The 21,076-nt window shown below is 31.8% G+C and overlaps 1 protein-coding gene across 3 annotated transcripts in view; it reads right to left on the bottom strand.

Annotated features, from left to right (window-relative positions):
• Positions 1-7,048: 7,048 nt before the first annotated feature.
• Positions 7,049-21,076, bottom strand: part of LOC129962489 (nucleosome-remodeling factor subunit BPTF-like) — a 43,322-nt gene continuing 29,294 nt past the window's right edge. For all 3 annotated transcript variants that reach the window (XM_056076225.1, XM_056076227.1, XM_056076226.1), the window contains exons 18-24: positions 19,728-19,947; positions 18,214-18,439; positions 17,618-18,015; positions 14,662-14,835; positions 13,517-13,712; positions 12,630-12,714; positions 7,049-10,101 (exon numbers count right to left, since the gene is read on the bottom strand). In XM_056076225.1, the coding sequence (XP_055932200.1) occupies positions 9,908-10,101; positions 12,630-12,714; positions 13,517-13,712; positions 14,662-14,835; positions 17,618-18,015; positions 18,214-18,439; positions 19,728-19,947 (1,493 nt within the window). In that variant the 3' untranslated portion in view covers positions 7,049-9,907. The remainder of the gene's footprint in view (positions 10,102-12,629; positions 12,715-13,516; positions 13,713-14,661; positions 14,836-17,617; positions 18,016-18,213; positions 18,440-19,727; positions 19,948-21,076) is intronic.

Raw genomic sequence — 21,076 nt, 5'->3', positions numbered from 1 at the left:
GAAACTCACTGTGGCCGCATTGAAAGACGAACTGTCGGCGAGGAATTTGCCCACATCAGGACTGAAAGATGACTTGATCGAACGTCTTCGAGAAGCTCTTGAAAGAGAGCAAAGTTGTGGTGGTATATCCGACAACGTTGGTGAAACGAATGAGCAGAGTAAGAAAGCTGCGGAAGAAAAGCAGAAGGAAGAATCCGCATTGGAAGACAAATTAACGCAACTTTTGTCATTCATGACAGAAATGAAAGCTGGACAAGTTGAAATGAAAACAGAAATGAAAGCAGGACAAGTCGAAATGAAAGCAGGACAAGCAGAAATGAAATCTGAGATGAAGGAAATTAATAACGCCGTGAAGGTAGCCAATGCTAAAGTAGAGGAATTTGAAGGAAGACTAGAAGAAATGGAAAAGAAATTTGAGAAATTGAAGCAAGAAATGGAAGTTCAAGTTACTGAAGAATCAAGAGAGTCCTATGAAACTCCTCAAGAATTTGGATTGGCTGCTGCAAATCAATCTGAAAATGCTCGATATATGCCTGTTGTCAACAGACCCTGTATGAAATTACTGCCGTATGACGGACAAACATCTTGGCAGGTGTATAAGACGCAGTTCGCCATTGTCGCAGAAGCTAATGGCTGGAATCCAATTACCAAAGCTCGCCAATTGGCTTCTTCTCTCCGAGCCGAAGCTGCAGATATACTGAGGACCATTCCCGATAATGAACAGTTAAATTTTGATGCTCTTTCAAGTGCCCTAGAGTTGCGTTTTGGCGAGAAATGCCTGAAGGATTATAGCCGACTTCAGTTAAAGACTCGCCAACAAAAACCCAACGAAACCCTTCAAGAGCTCGCAACGGACATTGAAAAGCTGTCCCACCTCGCCTTCTCCGATTGTCCTACTGAAGTAAGAGAGACTTTAGCTGTGCAGTATTTCGTCGATGGCGTCAGAGACGTAGAAATACAAAAGGCACTACGAATGGCGGAAACTAAGGATCTGAAGTCCGCTTTAGTCTACGCGATCAAGTTTGAAGCGGCACAACAAGCATCGAGAAGGGATCGTCACTTTATCAGAGGTGCGGAGGTGAAACGAGATGAGGATCCTTTACTTAAAGTTATGACACAACTGTTAGAGGAGTTCCGGGGAATGAAGCAGAGGTCTGGAGATGAGACAGGCAAATTTAAAAGAAACAACGCCCGTTGCTGGAAATGTGGAGCAGAAGGCCATCTCCAAAGGCAATGCCAGGCTCGCCAAGATCAACGGCCTAGGAGCCTGTCGAGGAATAATACTCAGGAAAACTAGGTAGTGGCGGTCTCGCGGGGCGGAGGTTGCCAGAGAATGAAAAGCCCCATTTTGAAGTGTTACAAATTTCATCAAGCAGCGAGAATGGACTGTTTATTGAAGCGAATGTAAATGGATTTCCGTGTCGAATGGTCGTTGACACAGGGGCCAATGTCACCATTTTGCGCCAAGATTTAGCACAACAACTTGGCGTAAAAATTCTTCGGACACCGCCCTGCGTTACCCTTCAGACCGTGAAAGGGGATAAAATCCCCATTATTGGCAAGATGCATATAACAATTAAGTTTGGAAATGTGTTATATGGCCATACCGTGTTTGTAGCCGAAATCACCGACATTTTTATACTCGGTTTGGACTTCTTAACAAAACATAATTTTGTAATTGACTTTGAGAATAATGTGCTACGCTCAAATTCGGAAGATGTAGCGTTATTCCAGTTAGGAGCTATTGAAAGAGAACCGTATCATCGAATAACTTGTAAAAGTGATATTACTATTCCAGCTCGAATTGAGATGCTTGTAAGAGGGGCCGCTGAGAAAAGTCAAAACTTTCGACATGGTCTAACTGAATTTCCGGACTCTGAAAATTTTCCAAAAGGTGTATTGGTTGCTTCCGCACTGGTAGATCTTTCGAAGGAAACTGTACCAGTCAGAGTTGTTAATCTAACTGGTAATCCTAAAACAATCAGGAAAGGCGACGTATTAGCAACATGTGCTCCAGTCACCTGTATACAGAAACATCCCGAAATCATGTCGAAAAAGCCTTCTAAAGAACTCGAACTGAATCTGTTGAAGCCCACTGAATTGAATGAGGAACAGAAAAGTGTAGCATGGATGCTTATTGACGAATACGAGGAATTGTTTTCCTGTACATCTGGTGACCTCGGGAGAACGAAATTGGCTCAACATCGAATTGAAACTGGGAATCACTCTCCTATTAAACAGAATCCCCGAAGACTACCAATTGCTAAGACAACAGAAGTTAAAGATCTACTAAGGGACATGCAGGAACGAGATGTCATCGAGCCTTCGTCGAGTCCCTGGCTTCTCCCATCGTGTTAGCCCGAAAGAAAGATGGATCTACGAGATTTTGTGTAGACTATCGACGGCTCAATGATGTCACAAAAAAGGACAGTTATCCACTTCCACGAATCAATGACACGTTAGACATTCTTAGCGGAAACAAGTGGTTCTCTACCTTGGATTTGAAAAGCGGTTATTGGCAAATAGAGATACATCCGAAAGACCGTGAAAAGACAGCATTCACGACAGGAGAACAAGAACTTTGGCAGTTTAAGGTCATGCCGTTTGGTCTCTGTAATGCACCAGCTACCTTCGAACGCCTCATGGAGACAGTGTTGAACGGACTCACTCCTGAAGCTTGCCTTGTTTATTTAGACGACATCATCATTGTAGGGAAAAGTTTCGAGGAACACCTCAGCAACCTAAGGAGAGTATTTGAAAAATTGAAAGAGGCCAAATTGAAGCTAAACCCCTCCAAATGCAACTTATTCCGTCACGAGGTGAATTATCTGGGTCACATAATTTCTGCTGATGGTGTTAGAACTGATCCACAGAAAGTGTCAGCTGTAAAAGACTGGAGGCGCCCTAAAAATGTGCATGAGCTTAGAAGTTTTCTCGGTCTGTGCACATATTACAGAAGATTTGTTAAAGGATTTTCTTCAATCGCGAGACCTCTCCACAGGCTGACTGAAAACAAACAGAAGTTCTTGTGGACAGACGAATGCGAGGAAGCATTTAATAGCTTGAAGGCGGCTCTAACATCGTCTCCCATTCTAGTTTATCCGGATCCCGAAAAGCAATTCATTCTTGACACGGACGCAAGCCATGAAAGTGTCAGAGCAGTTTTATCCCAAGAAATTAACGGCCAAGAACATGTCATCGCATACTGGAGCAAGTGTCTTTCAAAGCCTGAAAGAAATTACTGCGTCACCAGAAAAGAATTACTGGCCATTGTAAAAGCTGTTGAGAACTTTCATAGTTATCTTTACGGTCGGAAATTTCTGCTCCGAACGGATCATGCGTCCCTGACATGGCTTTTAAATTTTAAGAACACCGAAGGCCAGATAGCTAGACGGATTCAGAAACTTGAAGAGTACGATTTCGAGATCAAACATCGCAAGGGGTCCCTTCATGGTAATGCTGACGCCTTATCAAGAAGACCATGCTCGAATGCTTGTTCTTACTGCACTACAGTCGAGAAGAAATATGACATGATAACACCTGTCATTCGTCAAATAAAGGATTCGGTATCGACACAAATAGACCGTTGGAGCGATAAAGAAGTCAGAGAAGCTCAACTTACGGATCCCGACATAAAACCTATCTTGGAACTTCTTGAATCATCTAGCACTAGACCCAGTTGGCAAGATATCTCCAGCTATCGTCCGGATAGCAAACGCTATTGGGCTCTCTGGGATTCACTCCATATTCGTAATGGTGTATTATACAGAAAATGGGAGTCTGAGGATGGCAAAACATCAAAATGGCAATTAGTACTCCCACGATCAAGAATACCGGAAGTGTTGGAACAATTACACAGTAGTCCAACCGGAGGTCCTTTTGGAATATTGAAGACCATCCAAAAGGTTCGGGAGCGGTTTTTCTGGAGCAAAGTAAGAGAGGACGTAGAAAGATGGTGCAAGTCCTGCGATGCATGTGGGGCCCGAAAAGGACCCAAAATACGATGCCGTGGAAAATTACGGCGCTATAATGTAGGGGCACCATTTGAAAGAATCGCGTTGGACATCTTAGGGCCTCTCCCACGTTCAAATGATGGCTACAAATACATCTTAGTTGTCAAGGATTATTTAACCAAGTGGCCCGAGGCTTACCCGATCGCTGATCAAGAAGCTACAACAGTTGCCGAAGTATTACTGCAGAACTGGATTTCTCGCTATGGGACGCCCCTTCAGATGCACTCTGATCAAGGCAGAAATTTCACTTCTGCTGTATTCAAGGCACTTTGTGTCCTTCTTAAGATTGATAAGACACAAACTACCCCCTTACATCCCCAGTCAGACGGCATGGTTGAGAGATTTAATAGAACGATCTTAAACCATCTCTCTATCCACGTTTCCATGAATCAACAAGACTGGGATCGAAAGCTTCCTATGTTCCTGCTTGCCTATCGAAGTGCCGTCCATGAAACCACTGGATTCACTCCCTCCCAGATGCTCTTCAGTCGTGAACTCCGTCTGCCCTGTGATCTCCTGTTTGGGCGCCCTCCTGATGTGCCTTCTTCTCCTGAAGAATATGTCCATGAACTACAGGAACGTTTAGAAAGTGTGCACGAGTTCGCCTGTAATCGGATCGACATCGCAACGGAAAAGATGAAGACCAGGTACGACACGAGAGCTACAGGACATGAAATTCACGAAGGTGACAAGGTTTGGTTTTGGAACCCGATTCGACGAAAAGGACTTTCTCCAAAGTTACAGACAAATTGGGACGGTCCATATACAGTCCTAAAAAGACTAAATGACGTTGTGATTCGTATCCAAAAATCTAAGAACTCAAGGCCTAGGGTAGTGCATTGTGATCGGCTGGCCCCTTATTTTTGTAACTCTAGGGACGAAACTAGCTGATCGAAAGAGCCACTTATATGCTTGTATGTAACTGTGTACTGTCGACCATTGTATATACTTGTAAATAATTTTTACCTATTCAAGGATTGTACTGCCCGGGACGTGCAGTCCTTGAGAGGGGGGCAATGTTACGAATTCTGTAAATTGGTGTAATTTGTCTTATGATAATGAATGTTATATGTATCCCATTGTATTTCAATAGCAAGTCGCCAAATTGGCGAGATATTGGCTCATTGGCGATGTTTTAGGCAACTAATTTTTGTCGCCAAATTTGGCGACATTTCGCCAAGTTTGGCGACAGAGAGAATTTTCTAGAGGGATCCTGATTTCTTGAATTCTCTCCAAGGTTCTGGATTTTTCTAATATGACATAACTTTCTGTTAGTGACGTCACTTCCGGCAGAGAGCATATAAAAACAAGCACGAAAGATTAGGTATTGTATTGGAGCCTTAGACAGCAAGCAAGCTGTAGGCTGGTGACTGAGCTATTGAATGCGCAGTGTTATTCTTGTAGTCTTCGTTAAATAAATAGCTTTATTTATTTTTTTAAAAGGATTCTGCTTATTGAATTTACTCTAAGCACATCGCAGGAAATTCGTAACAATATGTTCAGCGCCGGGTACCCGTTACCATCAAGAGAACATCATTGAACGACACCTTTACGTGGTGCAGGACTGCCCGTTTGGAGAGGAATTATTCTGGGTTCCAGAACTGACCTGCATGTTCAAACTGGAACCATGACAAGCCAAATCTATTGGGACGTCTTTCTGAAACAACATGTACGCTTGTTTCGGGGCGCCATGGGCGCAGAATTCGTGTTTATGGATGACAACTCCCGTCCTCACCGTGCAAACATCGTAAACGAATATCACCCGTATGGACTGGCCAGCATTCTGACCGGACTTGAATCCAGTAAAGCATGTGTGGGACATGCTTGGCCGACGAGTTGCAGCCTATCAACCACCTCCTACATGTCTAGCCTAACTACGGAGAGTATTGCTTGATGAGTGTTGTAATATTCCCCCAAGATCAGATCGATAATTTGATACTCAGCATGCCTAGGCGTTGTACGGACTGTATTACATCATCTGGGAGACATACTATGTATTTAACATCATACCAACCATGTAATATTAGTTTTTGTAAATAGGTTTTTTTTTTTTTTGTAATTTGCTCCAGGGAGCAAAAAAATCGCAATTTTTATTAATGATACCAAACATATAGCATCTCTTTTGCTCTTTAACTTTTGTTTAATAAATAGGCTTTACAAATAAGTCACATTTGGTTTGCTTCCGACTCTTTCTTTTCCTGAACTTGCATTATCCTTAATTTATGGAAATGAGTGTATTATATGTATATAATCCATCATTATGAGTAGTCCGCCATTTTAATTGGCAGATATAAAAATAACACCTTCTTAAACGACCTGCATACAGCAGTTTCTTATCTCAAAAAGCATTAAGCAACTGCCTAATCAGAAATTTATCCACTCTTGAACCAAAATCGAAAAAATGAATTTTTAGTGCCCCCCCCCCCAAGGATATGTATGTGAGCAATGGTCACCTGCTCTCATTTTAAAAATATATTGTAAAATAAAATTATGCTTCAACAACTGTACTGATTTACAATTTTACAAGCTTACAATTATATTTTAAGTTTGAATGCATATTTCAAATAATTATTAAAATATGCAATTGAAAATGTATATTTAGAGCAATATTTTATTTTAAAGAAACTTTAATGCAAAAATTCATAAGCTGTACAAAATAAAGTACAAAAATAATCCAGATTTATACAATTTGCAAGAATATAAGTGAATCATCATAAACAATGAGGTGTGCAAACTAGCTGGTCGTTGAAGGCAGTTAATAGTAGAGATAATAACGATTTAACTTTTCATTATTTTATATCATCCTGTTTATAATTTTATTTAAAAGCAATTAATTTAATTGAAAGATCCCAAAAGATGCTATCAACCCCATACTACTAAGATATTTTTTTTATCTTCAAAACACCGATGTGTCCTTTCATTTTACCGACATTATTTAGATTCATGCTGTATATAATTTGTTTTATTGTGCATACTCAATTATGTTTCTGGCATTATATGAAACACATAAAAAGTCAAAAGCAAGGAACATACAATTAAAACTACTCATAAGTATATTCTTTTTAATAATTGAAATTACAAATGACAAACACATGCACACAGCATTGTTGTCACTATCTACAAATTTGTTGACAGTACCAATAAGTGGATGGTACAGATTACACAGTCAAGTTTTTTTCGTCTTTAATAAATGGGAACAGCTTTATGTACAGAAAATGGCTTTAAGACACACAGGGTTTGAATTTAAAAGCAAAAACACAAAAAAAAAATAATCAGAGTTAAACTTGATTCCAAACAGTATAACTTAAAATTAAATAAATAAATAATTTAAGAATAGGAAATTATTTTGAGATCTATAGCACTGGGTGATCACCATTTCATGGCTGAGTAATACTACCACAGTAGTTATCTGAGTTCTGTCATCTACTGGTTATGAACTTTTTTTAATATTGTTACTAGAGCAGAATTAACCAGCAGGAACAATTCATTAGGCAGTAAAAAATTCTGCTACAAAAAAAGAGTATTAAATTTGTAAGAGTACTGAGCATTATAATTTTAAAACATCCTTTTCTGGTAACATATATCAGGTTACAATAAAAATTGTTAAATTATTGCTGACAGTTATATCACTGATTTTAGTTACTTCCACAATAATGATACAAAGCATCAAACTTAATCTTTTTGGAAGCACAAACTTCAAATCAATTTTGTTATTGCTGACATAATCACTGAATTTAGTTACTTTCATAGTAATAATATAAAAACATCAAACTTATTTTTTCGGAAGCACAAACTTCAAATCAACAGCTTAAAATTTGATTCATTCTATCAAGAAACATATACAATACGGAAACAAACAAATTAAACACATATAACTTTTTAAAAAATATTATTTTCTTTTTTTTCAGTTCTAAACAATTCACACACATTCAATCTAAACTTAATTTATTTAGCTCTAAGAATAGCTAATCAGTGTTAATTAAAGCATTAACACTTAAGTATTGCCTATGACAGGGCTCCTTGAACTTATTCCAGTAGCAACCCCAGAAATACACAGAAGTAGAAAAATATAAATTCAATTAGAGATTAAGAAATTTAATTAAATACAGTTATTAGGAAAATAGCAATAAATAAAATATTTCAAACCAAGAAGGTTCTCTTAAAAGTTTGTGTAGTAATGTTGTAGAATCCAGCAGTACCTTGACGATTACATTTGGGGGTAGAACCCACAGTTTAAGAAGCCCTGATCTATAACATAAATCTACATGTTTCAAGGATGGATCAAGTAGTTCATTGCAGTATGGAAATAAATGCTATCAAACTATATCAACTGAATTATAAATGTAAAAGAAGATATTTTGTATGGATACAAATTTTATTATATTTCATGAACAAAATAAAAAATAATGCATTTATGTACTACATTTTTGCAAATTCTAGGCATAAAGGAAAGCAACAATTTAAATGCAATAAATTAGTTCAATTTAGAATGAAATGTATTTACATTTATGTTACCTTATAAAACAAATACTTAATTTAAAATAATCTTGTATCCTAGTTATTCGTCTATCCAACACAAAACTGACCTTGGAGTATTTGCAGCATCATTAAGAAATGTTGCAAAAAACAAAACAAGCATTAAAAAATTACTTTTTGTGGTGATGGAATGGTGAAATATACAATGAGGAAATGCACATTGCAATATATATAATAGATATTTACAAACAGACTGCAGTAATCTCAGATCTACAGTTATCAATAGGTCCACTGATCACAAACTTATTTTTTAAAAAATAATGCAAAACTATCATAATTTATTCACAAAAGGAAATGAATGAAAATTGAATAATCATGCAGGATATTTTATTTTCTTTTAAATGTAACATTTTGTCAATGTTTTACACAGACACATTTTATTTCATGTAACACAGAAGATATATAACATCATTAAAAAAATTACTGCAATTGCAGTCAACAAAATAATAATAATAAACATTTAATTAAAAAGCAGTAAAAGCTGAAAAAAAAGTTATCTTTGAAATGCATTTTATAAATACAACATGATGCCAAACTTCAAATGTAGTCAGAATTAACAAATAACTAATTAAGTAAATGTTTACAAAAGATATTTAAAGAGTATTAAATTATGAAAACAAATTTCATTGTCAAGAAATGCTTCCTGTGGAAAGTGAACCTATTGTAAATCAACTATCGAATGAAAGGCTGACGCATTTTTTAAAATCTCAGCAATTCCATGCCCTATCCATCATCATATGTAACAGCTGGATTCCGATTTTGTACAGAACACATAATGAACAAGTTTTGAATATGGCAGACAATAATGGAGTTGCAATTCCATGACTTTGTATGTATACTCGGATGATTCTGATTCTGTCTCAAGTACAAAAAGTTAACTGTAAAATGTAAGCTTAAAACCTGAAGTTCATCACGAGCAGCAATATAATACATGTGCAATGGCATTTTGGGCTCCTATGAACATTCTTATTCAAAGAACCATGGTTTTCCTTCTGCTGGTGTCTATATACACTTTATCTTCTTCGTCTTTTTCCAACTTGTGAATAAAAGATGCTATTATTGATAAAAAGTCTTTAATTTTTTTTTTAATGAATGCAATTTTTCATGAACATTTTATGTCAGGTACGTAAGCAAGTGAGCCCAAAGTAGTGCAAACTACTAAAAATGAGAATTTGAACTTGTAGCCTTTTCAGATTTTGAATTCCATTCAAATGACGAGTTGAATTCTATAGCGAAGTTTTGGACAGGTGGGTAGAGCAACTCAGTCAATCATTAAGACATTTCTCTACACTTATATACATGGGTTGAATTGTTGCTCCTACGTGGCAAATATGCCACTGCCAAATACAAGTCTAATTTCACGTTATACTTTCCCGGAATAACTTTATTTTTTGTACAAAGAATGATTCCAACATTTCTGCACAGTTGTAGAATGGCGATGATCGAGGATTGTAATATCTACAATTGTCAAATATTTTTGTCATATCACCAATGAAATCAGCCAGTTTCTTATAGGTATGAGAATTCAACCTTTGCTCAACAGTTTTTAAATCTGAAAATAAAAATAAGAAAATAAAATTTACGATCACAAATTTTAAGTTATCATGTGAGAATATTATTATTTTTTAAGTCATTATTTGTCATAATTACTTTAAGTCATTTACCAGTTTAAACCGGTTTGAAACAATCACGAGACTGAGAAGTCTCTAACCTCCCCCCTCTCTCTATATATAATGATAATTTATTTAAACTTTTATTTTCAATTTTTCTAGCAGGCAAACAAAGTTTTGGAGATCGACCAATTTTGAGATTGTGGGAGGGGGAGACCATCTTTTTTCTAAATATTGACGCATGCATAATCTGATAGTTTCGCGATTGTTTCAAACCGGTTAATGACTTAAAATTAATTAAGATCATTCGTAAGAATTCAGAAAATGAATAATTTGGAAATCAAGTTGTAACTTTAGTTGGCAATAAATCACCAAATGTGACAACCTTCTGCATTATTTTCTAATAACCCTAAAAGCGAAAAATTGATGTCTCAAGAATGATAAATCACCAATTCGTTGCCTACGCATTTTGAGGCTTCAAAAACCTCAAACCAGAAGAACACCTCGTTCTCACATGATAAAAAGTCACTAGATATTCACATTTGCACATGTATAAGTCAACTTCTAACTGTTCATTTTGCACAACTATTATATACTTCATATTAGATGCTCAATCCCTTAAATCCGACATTCCTTTTTTTTAAATTACAGCACCCCCTCCAATATTAGTCACCCAGTCATTAATAGCATTTCTTACCGATATGTTACATACAATGTAGCATCAACAAATTATTGAAGAATAGATCATTCTAAAGAAATTCAATTAATTGAATTTTAATGTTAGTTGATTTTAAAACAAATATTTTCAAACATTATTTAAAATTACTTAATATTTTTTTAAAATTACATGACTTTGTTGATCAGACACATCAACATTATTTGTTAGATATTTACAGCTTTGTTTCACTGATTAGTAATCACTTTTGCTTTTTTTTATATCATCATTGCTCAGTTTACCATTATATCCAAATCCTATATTCATTTTTATTATGAGAAGTTATTCGAATGTTTTCATATTCATGCTGAAACAGGATTCTTTTTAACAACATGCTAAAAAATACTTTTATTAGCATGGGTTGTTACCAAATTCGAATAAAATGTCATTTCTCCATTTTTTTAAAAAGTTTTTCACAGTTTTTTTTTTTTTTGCTATATATCCGCAATTCCAAAGTTTCCACCTAATTTATGTAGGAGCTACAGAAATTCCACAGCTGTTGAAGGGTATGTACGGTGTTTTAATTTTTAAAATAAAATACTGAAAATATTTTTTTTATAATTTAATCCCCCAATATTGCAAGAGCCTCTTCCAGATTTCTTAAAAACATTCTCATTACTTATTTCTGAAATCATTAAGAAACTACAAAAAAGGACTAACATGGGTCATGCCAATTTTAGATAATAACACCCAATTTCTAAAATTATATCAAATTATTTCACATTTAACAGTTAATATAATATTTTGGGTTTAGACAATTTGAAATGGGGACAGAGATTCCAACCTTTTGGCATTAACAATTATCAAAAAAAAAAAAGTTCATTAATCCTTACTCCTGAAAGTTTATGAAGGGAAATAAAAGGATACAAAATTATTGCCCACTTAATTTTAAAGAAAAATGCAAATATGTATACAAGTAATCTATGAAATGGTTCACACCCAATAGAAAATTAAAGGCTAACACAGATGTATGGTCCATTATTTGCACTGAGTTCTTATTCTATTGAATAAACAATTCTAAATTTAGAATCAGCAGAAATCTTTAAATATAACACCATAAAGTATATTTACAGCTTAAACATTTTTTTGTAGAATTCAAAAACTTTTTTTTTTATTGCATACTCAAGTTTCAGATCAAAGATTTATTGTATTAAATGCTGAAAAATAGCCCCCCCCCCCTCTTACATTTTGTAAAATCACATTATCTCATTAAATAAATGAGATAGTGTTCCCTACTCTCATTAATGTCTCAACAAATTTTGCCCAGCTCAGTTAATACCATCTTAACTTCAAGAGACATTAGAATATTTTAAGCCTAGCCATTTTTTAAAATTCCTCTGCTTAAATTACAGCATCAAATAAAAAGTTAAAAGCAATGCAGGATGCTGCAGATAAAAATTACAAAAACTCTAAACTTGAAAATTTATAATACATTATACTTTCTCTCTCTCTCATATTATACATATACATTATTTGTTAATTTTATTTAATTTAGAAAAAGCAGTTACTACTTTCATAAACTGATAATGGATTAAATTTGCAAAATACTAATACATTTGTAACATACTAATTTTTAGTAGATAAGTTTTAATAGTCCCCATTTCATAAACTAAAATATTTGCATCATTAAATCAAATTTAAATTATTATTATCACTTCTTTGACATGACACTTTGTATTTTTTTAAAAACTGATGTTAATTAAATAATTTTTCGTGCATCTAATAAGTAAAACTGGGCATCCAAGACAAACTTACCCATTGGCTCTTTAATGACTTTGTAATAATCTGGAGCTTCAACTGGATCTACAGGTTTCATAAATGGCCATGCATGCTTGTGACTCTAAAATAGAAAGAACATATTAATTTATTTATAAAAACATGTATTTCTGCTTTAATAAATTATTCCATTTCAGATATACCAAATTACATTAACCATTCCAGAATCGGTTTTTCCAAACAAGGAATTAATTCTCAATACAAAGTCAATAACTTAAAATTAATTAATTTATACTAGGAAGAAATAAACTTTAAAACTAATATTAAATGTGTCACATCAATTTAATTTTAAGAATATTTTATGCAATTCACAACTGGGACGGGGCATTGAATCAATTTTTAAATTAATCCCTATAGACAAGATATAACTTGAAGCAGGAAAGATGTTGATAGATAAGAATATCAAGCATCAGAAGCTTATTTTGAAGAAAGTAGTTGTTGTAACCCACATAAACTTAAGAATTGAGTTTGATATTCCAGATTTAGAAAAATAAATAAGAGTAATTTTATTTCAACACTTCTCATACCTAATATAGCACACCTATTTTCAAAAGTTAAATGCAAATTTTAAGTTTCTGAATTTATGTGAATAAAGATTTTAGCAATTTTAAATCATTTACTAAATGCATTGCACTTCAGACAGCATATCAAATAAACATATCTGCATAATAATAAATCTCATCATAATAAATAAACATCTCTGCATAATATTAACTTTGTTACCTAGTATTCACCATTAAAAAAAAAAAAAGAAAGAAAATTGTATGCTTCCATGTCAAAAATATTTTTAATAAGAATTACATGATATTTTTCTTAGAAAAGTGAAACAATGTATATAATTATTGCAAAATCTTAATGTCACATACCATAAGAGATTTTAGCAATCTCTTTATATTCTCGTAGTCTTTATTTTCCAGTAATTTCAAATTTGCATGATTTATATCAGTATTGCTTTGACAATTTGGACATATATATTCATCAATGGAATCTGCTTCACTCTGTAGAACCCCAACACATCTGCCATGGAACCAATCTTGACATCGATCACAACATATGTAAAACCTAAAAATACAATAGCATTAGTTTCTAAAAGCTATATCACAGTTAATTATTTTTTAAAAAATTGTATATTTTATATTATACATATTTGGTAGGTATGACTTCCCACCAAATTTGAAACAACGTTAAGATTTTTAAGCAATTAAAAAATATCTTTTTAACAAATGAAGTAGAGAATATAAAGCATTCTTATTTATAGTTACGAAATCCTGTATACACTGAAATATTTATTAATATAAATATCAAAATGTTGCAATTAAAGTTAACAGAAAAAATAAACATTTTTTAAAAAAAACTTTTAACATAAAATTTACAGATCGCATACTATCTGTAAATTGAAAGATGCGAACTTATGACAGAAAATTATTTTAACAGGCTAATGTTTATAATTGCACAATATAAAAATCATTCAAAATGCTCAGCAATTCAGATCATTAGAACTAAACACACCAAATTTTGTAGGTCACTAAAAACCAGTACAAAAATTTAAAAAACTTTATCTCAATAACTCCTGAAAATATCACACAACATTCAATCTTACAATATTTTTAAAATTCAAAAATTAACCTCATCGCAACATCAATTTTATTTCTAAATAAATTCATCTTAATAATTTCTTTCAACTATAACAAAGCATACTTTATAATAATAATTTTCATTGTGTTAGTTATTGCATTTACACATAAACAAATTGATACTAAATTTTTTTTAATGCATGCTATTGTACCAATATATTTAAGAGCAAATTTTAAAAAAAGAACATAAAGAAAAACATATTAAGTGTTAAAACATTATCATGCTAGAAGTTATCATTATCAATGGCGGTTTGAATTTCATTTCATTTTTTAAAACTGTAAATGTGTTTAGTTTTTTTTTTTTTTTTTAAATCTTACTTCTACTTTAAAGTGAAAATAAGAAATTTATGTACTGAAGATGCCTAATTAATACTTACTGAGACTCATCATAAGGCGAACGACAAAGACAGTACAATTCCTCAGCCGCAGTTTCTGTAGCTTTCGTACAATCATTGCATACATATCTTGACATTGATTTAGCTTTTACTTCTGTTAATCCAATACATTCCACATGAAACCAGTTAGAACACAAATCACATCCAATCATAAACCTACAAATAAATGACACAATAAGTATTGCTTTCCAAGAAGAAAAGATAAACATAAGACAACAACAGATGGATTTTTAAGGATTATGTATGTTATGTAATACATACTTAAAATGTAGTAATATTTTTTAAAGATAGTTGCAATATTTAGAAAAGCCAACTACAATTAATTTATACAATACAGAACTAAAGAACTTAACAGAAGTGTTAGAGGATTTTTTTTAAAGATCTTCACTCATTAGCTCCTTTTGGACAAAATATTACTTTAATAATCCTATTACCTAGTAGCAAACTCAGGCTTTAACATCAAAGGAATATTGCAATTAGCAAACATTCTCCCCATAGGCATGATTTCTCCTCACTTTTTCTTTTTTTAGTAAACAAAAAAAATTATCGAATTTTTAGCATGATAAATGATTATCTATACTTATAATCAAGCTCAATGTGTGTGTGTGTGTGTGTTGGCACTCTACATGCCAGGTCAATTGACATAAAGCTACCAAATTTGGTACATGTATACCTTAGAGGTCGAGAATGTGCACCTGGGGTCCCTTTTTTTGAAATTTTAATTATTAATTAAAAACTAACTTTCCCGCCAAAAAAATCTTCCATTTTCACCACCGCCAACTTTTCAGCCAAAAAAATCTTCCATTTTTCCCACCGCCAAATGAGTAAAGATTTAGTTTTTTTTTCTCCCAACAGTAATAAGGCTAGGGTTAACATTTTACGGCGGATTATTTCAAACGATTCTGTTTATTTTCTTAATGTTTTATGCATTTAAAATTAAACATTGTTAATTAATCCATGTTTCAGATTCATTCTGAAGTACTTTTGAATTAAAATAACACAGAATAAAGGAAATTAAAAATGTATAATCTGCATAGCGTTACCCCAACTGGAGTAGAAAAATTGACGCATTTGCGTTACCGTAAAAGGCGAAGAAAAGTGACTATTATCAGTAATCATATTATTAAAAAAAATGCTTTGTTTCAGTAAAAAAATATTATTATATTAATTGCAGATTAATCCTTTACACTTTAATTTAAAGCATAAATTCTACGAGGGGTAACAGAAAATTAGAGAGATACATATCACGTTATGACTGAAGGCCTTTATAATATTATGAGTGAATTATATGACTCAAAATTTGAAGTTTTAAAATATTTTGCTGAAGAATCTATTAAAGTTGGAATTGCATAAAATATTTAATTATTAAAATTTTAACGAACATTAAGATTGGCGAACCGGCTGGTCGCCAAAGGCGGCTAGTTTTTAATAAAGCAATTAGTTAACATCAGTCAACCATTAATCTTTTAAATCCCACTTTAAATTAAAAATTAAACTTGAAAAGTATTTTTTTTTAAAGTATCTCTGTTCTGTCCATTACTCTCAATTAAGAGAATTTAATTGTTTAAGTACTTAAAAAAAATACTTTTAATTAATACTTACTAATTAATTAGTAAATACTGTATTTTCAAAAAAAAAAAATTGTCATTTTTTGTAATGTTTTTTTAGCTATATTATATATATAGGGAGGAAGGTGAAGTTATGTATTAATAATAATACAAACTACCTAAAAATGGAATCAATTCTTCTGCTTTTATTTTGAACGAAATAACTTAATAGATCCTTTGATATTTGTGTAGCTATCAAATCAATTTACAAATAGAAAAGAATACCTTGAGATGAATTGATTTTATTTGAAATTGGTTTAAAAATCATATTTTAACTTTATTAATACTGTAAAAGAATTGCAGTACTTAATTTACTTGAAATTTGAATTAAAATGGAGAAGTAGCATTAAAAATACATTGTTTGTCGACAGAAGGAAACTAAAACAAATTGAAACCATGGTACTCAAGATCGAAATTTTACACCCCAATCCCTCTTTTGTCACTCTAAAACAATGAATGAAATTGCATTCAACTTGTGATGAATTTAGATACTACATACAAAATCAAATAAGTGATTGATCAAGCTTAGACTTTGAAAATAAATTGGGCTCTGTGGCTTCTACACACATCAACTAATCTTGCCATTAACACTTATTAAAGAGGTTCATATGACATGAATACATACACATATACTTTAACACATTATGTACAGCACTTTGTATGTTCAAAATGCTCCCAGAGCCTACATATTTTTAATCTGCATTTCCTATTATATTTACATAAAGTATTCTTAAATACTACTATATATTTTATACATCTATTTATTATATAAGATTTTTAACATTTTAAAAGAGCTATTTCCTTACAAATTAAAACACAAAACTTGAAATAATAAAATGTGCAATATTAAAACATTTTATATGGTACGGTAAACGATCAGCACAGATCTACTGACTAGAATGACCGATTGTTTCAGCATACTCTGAATGTCGACATTCAGTTATTTTGCTAATCATTTGTCACGAGAATGCATAAGGCTTTGTTACCCTAGTAATATAACAAAAATATTTGCCTCTGGTTGGTTATACATTGATTCAGCCGAAAAAACATAAAAATAAGATATCTAATGAACCAAACACAGCATTCTATCTGTTAAAAACAAGAAATCCTGTGACCCACACACAATGTGTTAATAATAAGTTACTGCAACGACAAATAAAAAGTTTAATTTAATGCATTCATATTGCTTCTCAACAAGGATAGTTATTGTAATTTTGTATAATAACGTAGAAGAAATTGTAGAACATGAAGCAATAGCTGTTAACAGACTTCATGATACCATTTCATGTTATACTAAAATCATGTTCGATTGGAAAAAAGAGAAATTTTACCTTTTGCTATCGTATGGTTTTTTACAAATACAATAAAGTTTCCTTTGATCCAGAGCTTTATGGTCAGCTGGTTTAGTAATTGCAGACTTTTGCTTCTTTGCTGGAGTTTTCGTATTCTGTTCTATACCATCACTTTCACTTGATTGCGATTTTCTCTTTTTGGGAGGTTTCACTATTTTGTCTTCCTTAATTTGACTTTCTACTTTAATAGGCTTGTTTGGTAGGGATTTGGCCAGTTTAGGAGATTTTGGTGTTTTAACTACCTTTACTGGAGGCTTTGGCGACTGTTGTACGGCTTTTTTAACTTTCGGCTGTACTACAGGAGTTTGAACTGACATTGCCTGAGGTGGTATTGCAGCTATGGCTTCTCTTTTCTTTACTTCATCTTGAACTTCAGCCTAAAAAAAAAAATTTATTCAGTTCCATAATTAGAATGCAATATATAATTTCAAGTATAATTTTATACTTTAATGATAAAAAATCTTTAATTTTAATAAATTAAAAAAATGTTTTTTGCATTCTGATTTTTTTTAAATATTTAAATTTATTTCAATAGCAATTCCAATGGAGGTCTATGGTTATTTTTTTCCATGTACCTGAATTTCCAGTTGGATTTCTTTTTCCATTATAGCTCGTTTTTTCAGAATGTCTTTCCTTAACAATTCAGTATGCCTTAAAAGGAGAGTTTGCTGTTTGGCAGCCCCAGCTCTTACTTTTCTCTCTTCAGCAGATTCTTTACTCTTTTGTCTACGATGAGTATTTTTTTCATCCCTCTCCACACGATCCACAATACCTTTGACAACAACTTGACATACAGCTAACCTGTAATAATAAAAATATTCACAATTTTCAAATGTTATAATTTAGAAATAATTATAAACTTAATTGGTTGTTTCTACAACAAGGGATAGGTTATTCATTAATGAAAAGAGTTTTCATCAAAAATTTTCTTAATAATGCAGAAGTAAAGTATGTTAAAGGTCAAAACATTTCAATTAGAGATATTAAACTTGACATTAATTTAACATTGAAGGGTGAAAATAAACATACTAGAGTGAGTTTTAAATTTAAAAATTTTCCTTAATTAAAAATTAATCAAGATTTTCAACAATAGTTTTCAAAAACATAATTTTAACATCATTAAACAATTTGTGCTTTTAAGGGTATCAATTAAGTAGTTAAGTAATTTTTTTCTTCTAAATTTTGAATTTCAAAAATATTTTTAAAATAATTTTCCCACAATAGTTTCTGTTATTCTAGAAAGCTTCAGATCCAAATAATTAAAATAACACCATTTTAAGGTCGATAAGTTGATAAAAACACTTCACAGATGAAATTGTGAAGATAATGATATGCCCAACAGATTTAAATGGAATTAAACAATGAATATTTCAGGTAAATTCACAGATCATAAAGGCAGCTAGTTTTAAAGAAAGCAATATTAACATATATTATTAAGAAAAAATATATATATAATTAATTAATGATACCAATATTTTTTAACTAAATTGTTTTTTTTTTTTTTTTTTTTTTTTTTGAGGATAGACAGGTCAAGCAACTTTACAGAGGTTTAATTAACTAATTTTATTACATGAAAAATAATGTTGAAAACCATTAAAATTCATGTGATGCATAATATAATTGAATTGCACATCTCAGATCTTTTTTTCCGTGCTTTTACTATAAAAAAACTAACGGTTTTGATTTATTATAATTTTTTTAAACTTTACATTTGACTCAAATCATGCGATTTCCAATTTAAATAAGTTTAAAGAGTTTTCACATTTTTCATAGGTACTTAGAATTGCATATTTATGCTGGTTCTTTGTCATTAGTGCTTTTTTTAAATTTCAGCAGCACAACATAAAGCATTATATTATTTTAAGCTTTAATTATATATAGAAAAAGAAGAAACCAATAAAAGGTAATATTATGCCAGCCTCATTAATGCATTTTCAAAGCTGCATAAATACATGATTTTATAGAAAAGTTAATAATACTTTCAGATCAGAAAATTTGAAGCTCCGCTTTGTTTACAGAATTGCTAATAATTAATAATTAAAAAGGCAAGCATAATTAAGAAAAATAGTGCACATTTTATTTAACATACCTCTGACTATCTTCTTTCTGTTCTGGTGTCAATGCTTTAATCTTGTTTTTATCAGCTATAGCAGGTGCAATAGGGGTTGCAATTTTAATAGGAGATGTTACTTTACCATCAGTTTCTAGCTGCTGTTTTTGCATTTGTGCTTGTTGATGACGTTGCATTGCCAAAAGTTTTTGTTGAATTTCTGGTGAAGCATGCTGGTTCATCAGTGCTTGCCGTACAACTAATGAAGAAAAAATGATAATACATTAATTAAATAATTAATATTCAAGACATTAAATAAAGGTATAATTCTTCTCACTTTTGATAAATACTTAATTTTAAAATTATATTATTTATTCCATACTATAGAGCGTATATTCCATATATAAATGGTACTTTGTTATATTTTAAAAAGTGATTATTAAAGTTTCAAACTGAGATAGTTAAACAATTAGGAACCAACATGATGCCTTATGTTACAAAAATAATGGCTTAATGTTTTGGCTTAATCCTACAATTCCAACTGGTGAATATTAAAACCAGCTCCATTTTTCTAATTGAAATAGTCTTCTAAATAATTACTTTAATTCAAAATTTAATATCTTGTCAGTCTATATTCTATACCTTTAATAAAGTCTAGCATAGGAGAAATAGAATATAAAAATTTAAAATAAATATGCAGATAAAAAATTAACTTTACATTAAATTATACAAAAAAATAATACAATTCTTGAATATAAAATACATAATTTTTGGCTTATTTCAAAAAATAATATTGGTAAGGTTTCTCCTGATACCATTTGAATAATTAGTCACACGACACACATGCTACCGACTAGGTGACTTCTATCAAGTGCGAGACACAACTTGTGTCTCATGTACATCTACCTTATTTTATTTTTGAAAATCACCTTTCAAGACCCGATTTAATTATAGGAACTGGCAAGATGGGAAAATATTGTCAATCACATTTATTATGCTTCTAAAAATACTGAACCATCAACATAAAAGCAACCATAGGGGAAAAAAACAGTTGATCAATATATTATGTAGTACGATTTGTACAGTTTTTGGTTTTTTCTTGTTTGATTAATAATAAAATCAATTTCTTTAATTAAAGGAAATTAATAATTATTTTACTAAGAATTTTCGTTTAAAAAATTAGTCTTTTGATAAAAAGAAAATGTTCATTGTGAAAGGAACTCTAGATGTCCTTTAGCATTACTCTTTTCAGTAGTCAGAGTATTTGATTTATAACATAACAAATGAAAATTGTCTTTACATAGAGTACTTTATAGAAAAAAAGCTTCATTAACTGACAAATTTATTAAACTGATTAATAAATGTCTGTAACAATTTAAATTAACCAA

The sequence above is a fragment of the Argiope bruennichi genome, chromosome 3 (assembly GCF_947563725.1).
Source record: "Argiope bruennichi chromosome 3, qqArgBrue1.1, whole genome shotgun sequence".
NCBI lineage: Eukaryota > Metazoa > Arthropoda > Arachnida > Araneae > Araneidae > Argiope > Argiope bruennichi.
Note: the sequence above shows the minus strand (reverse complement) of the source record. Positions and strands in the feature narration are given on the sequence as shown.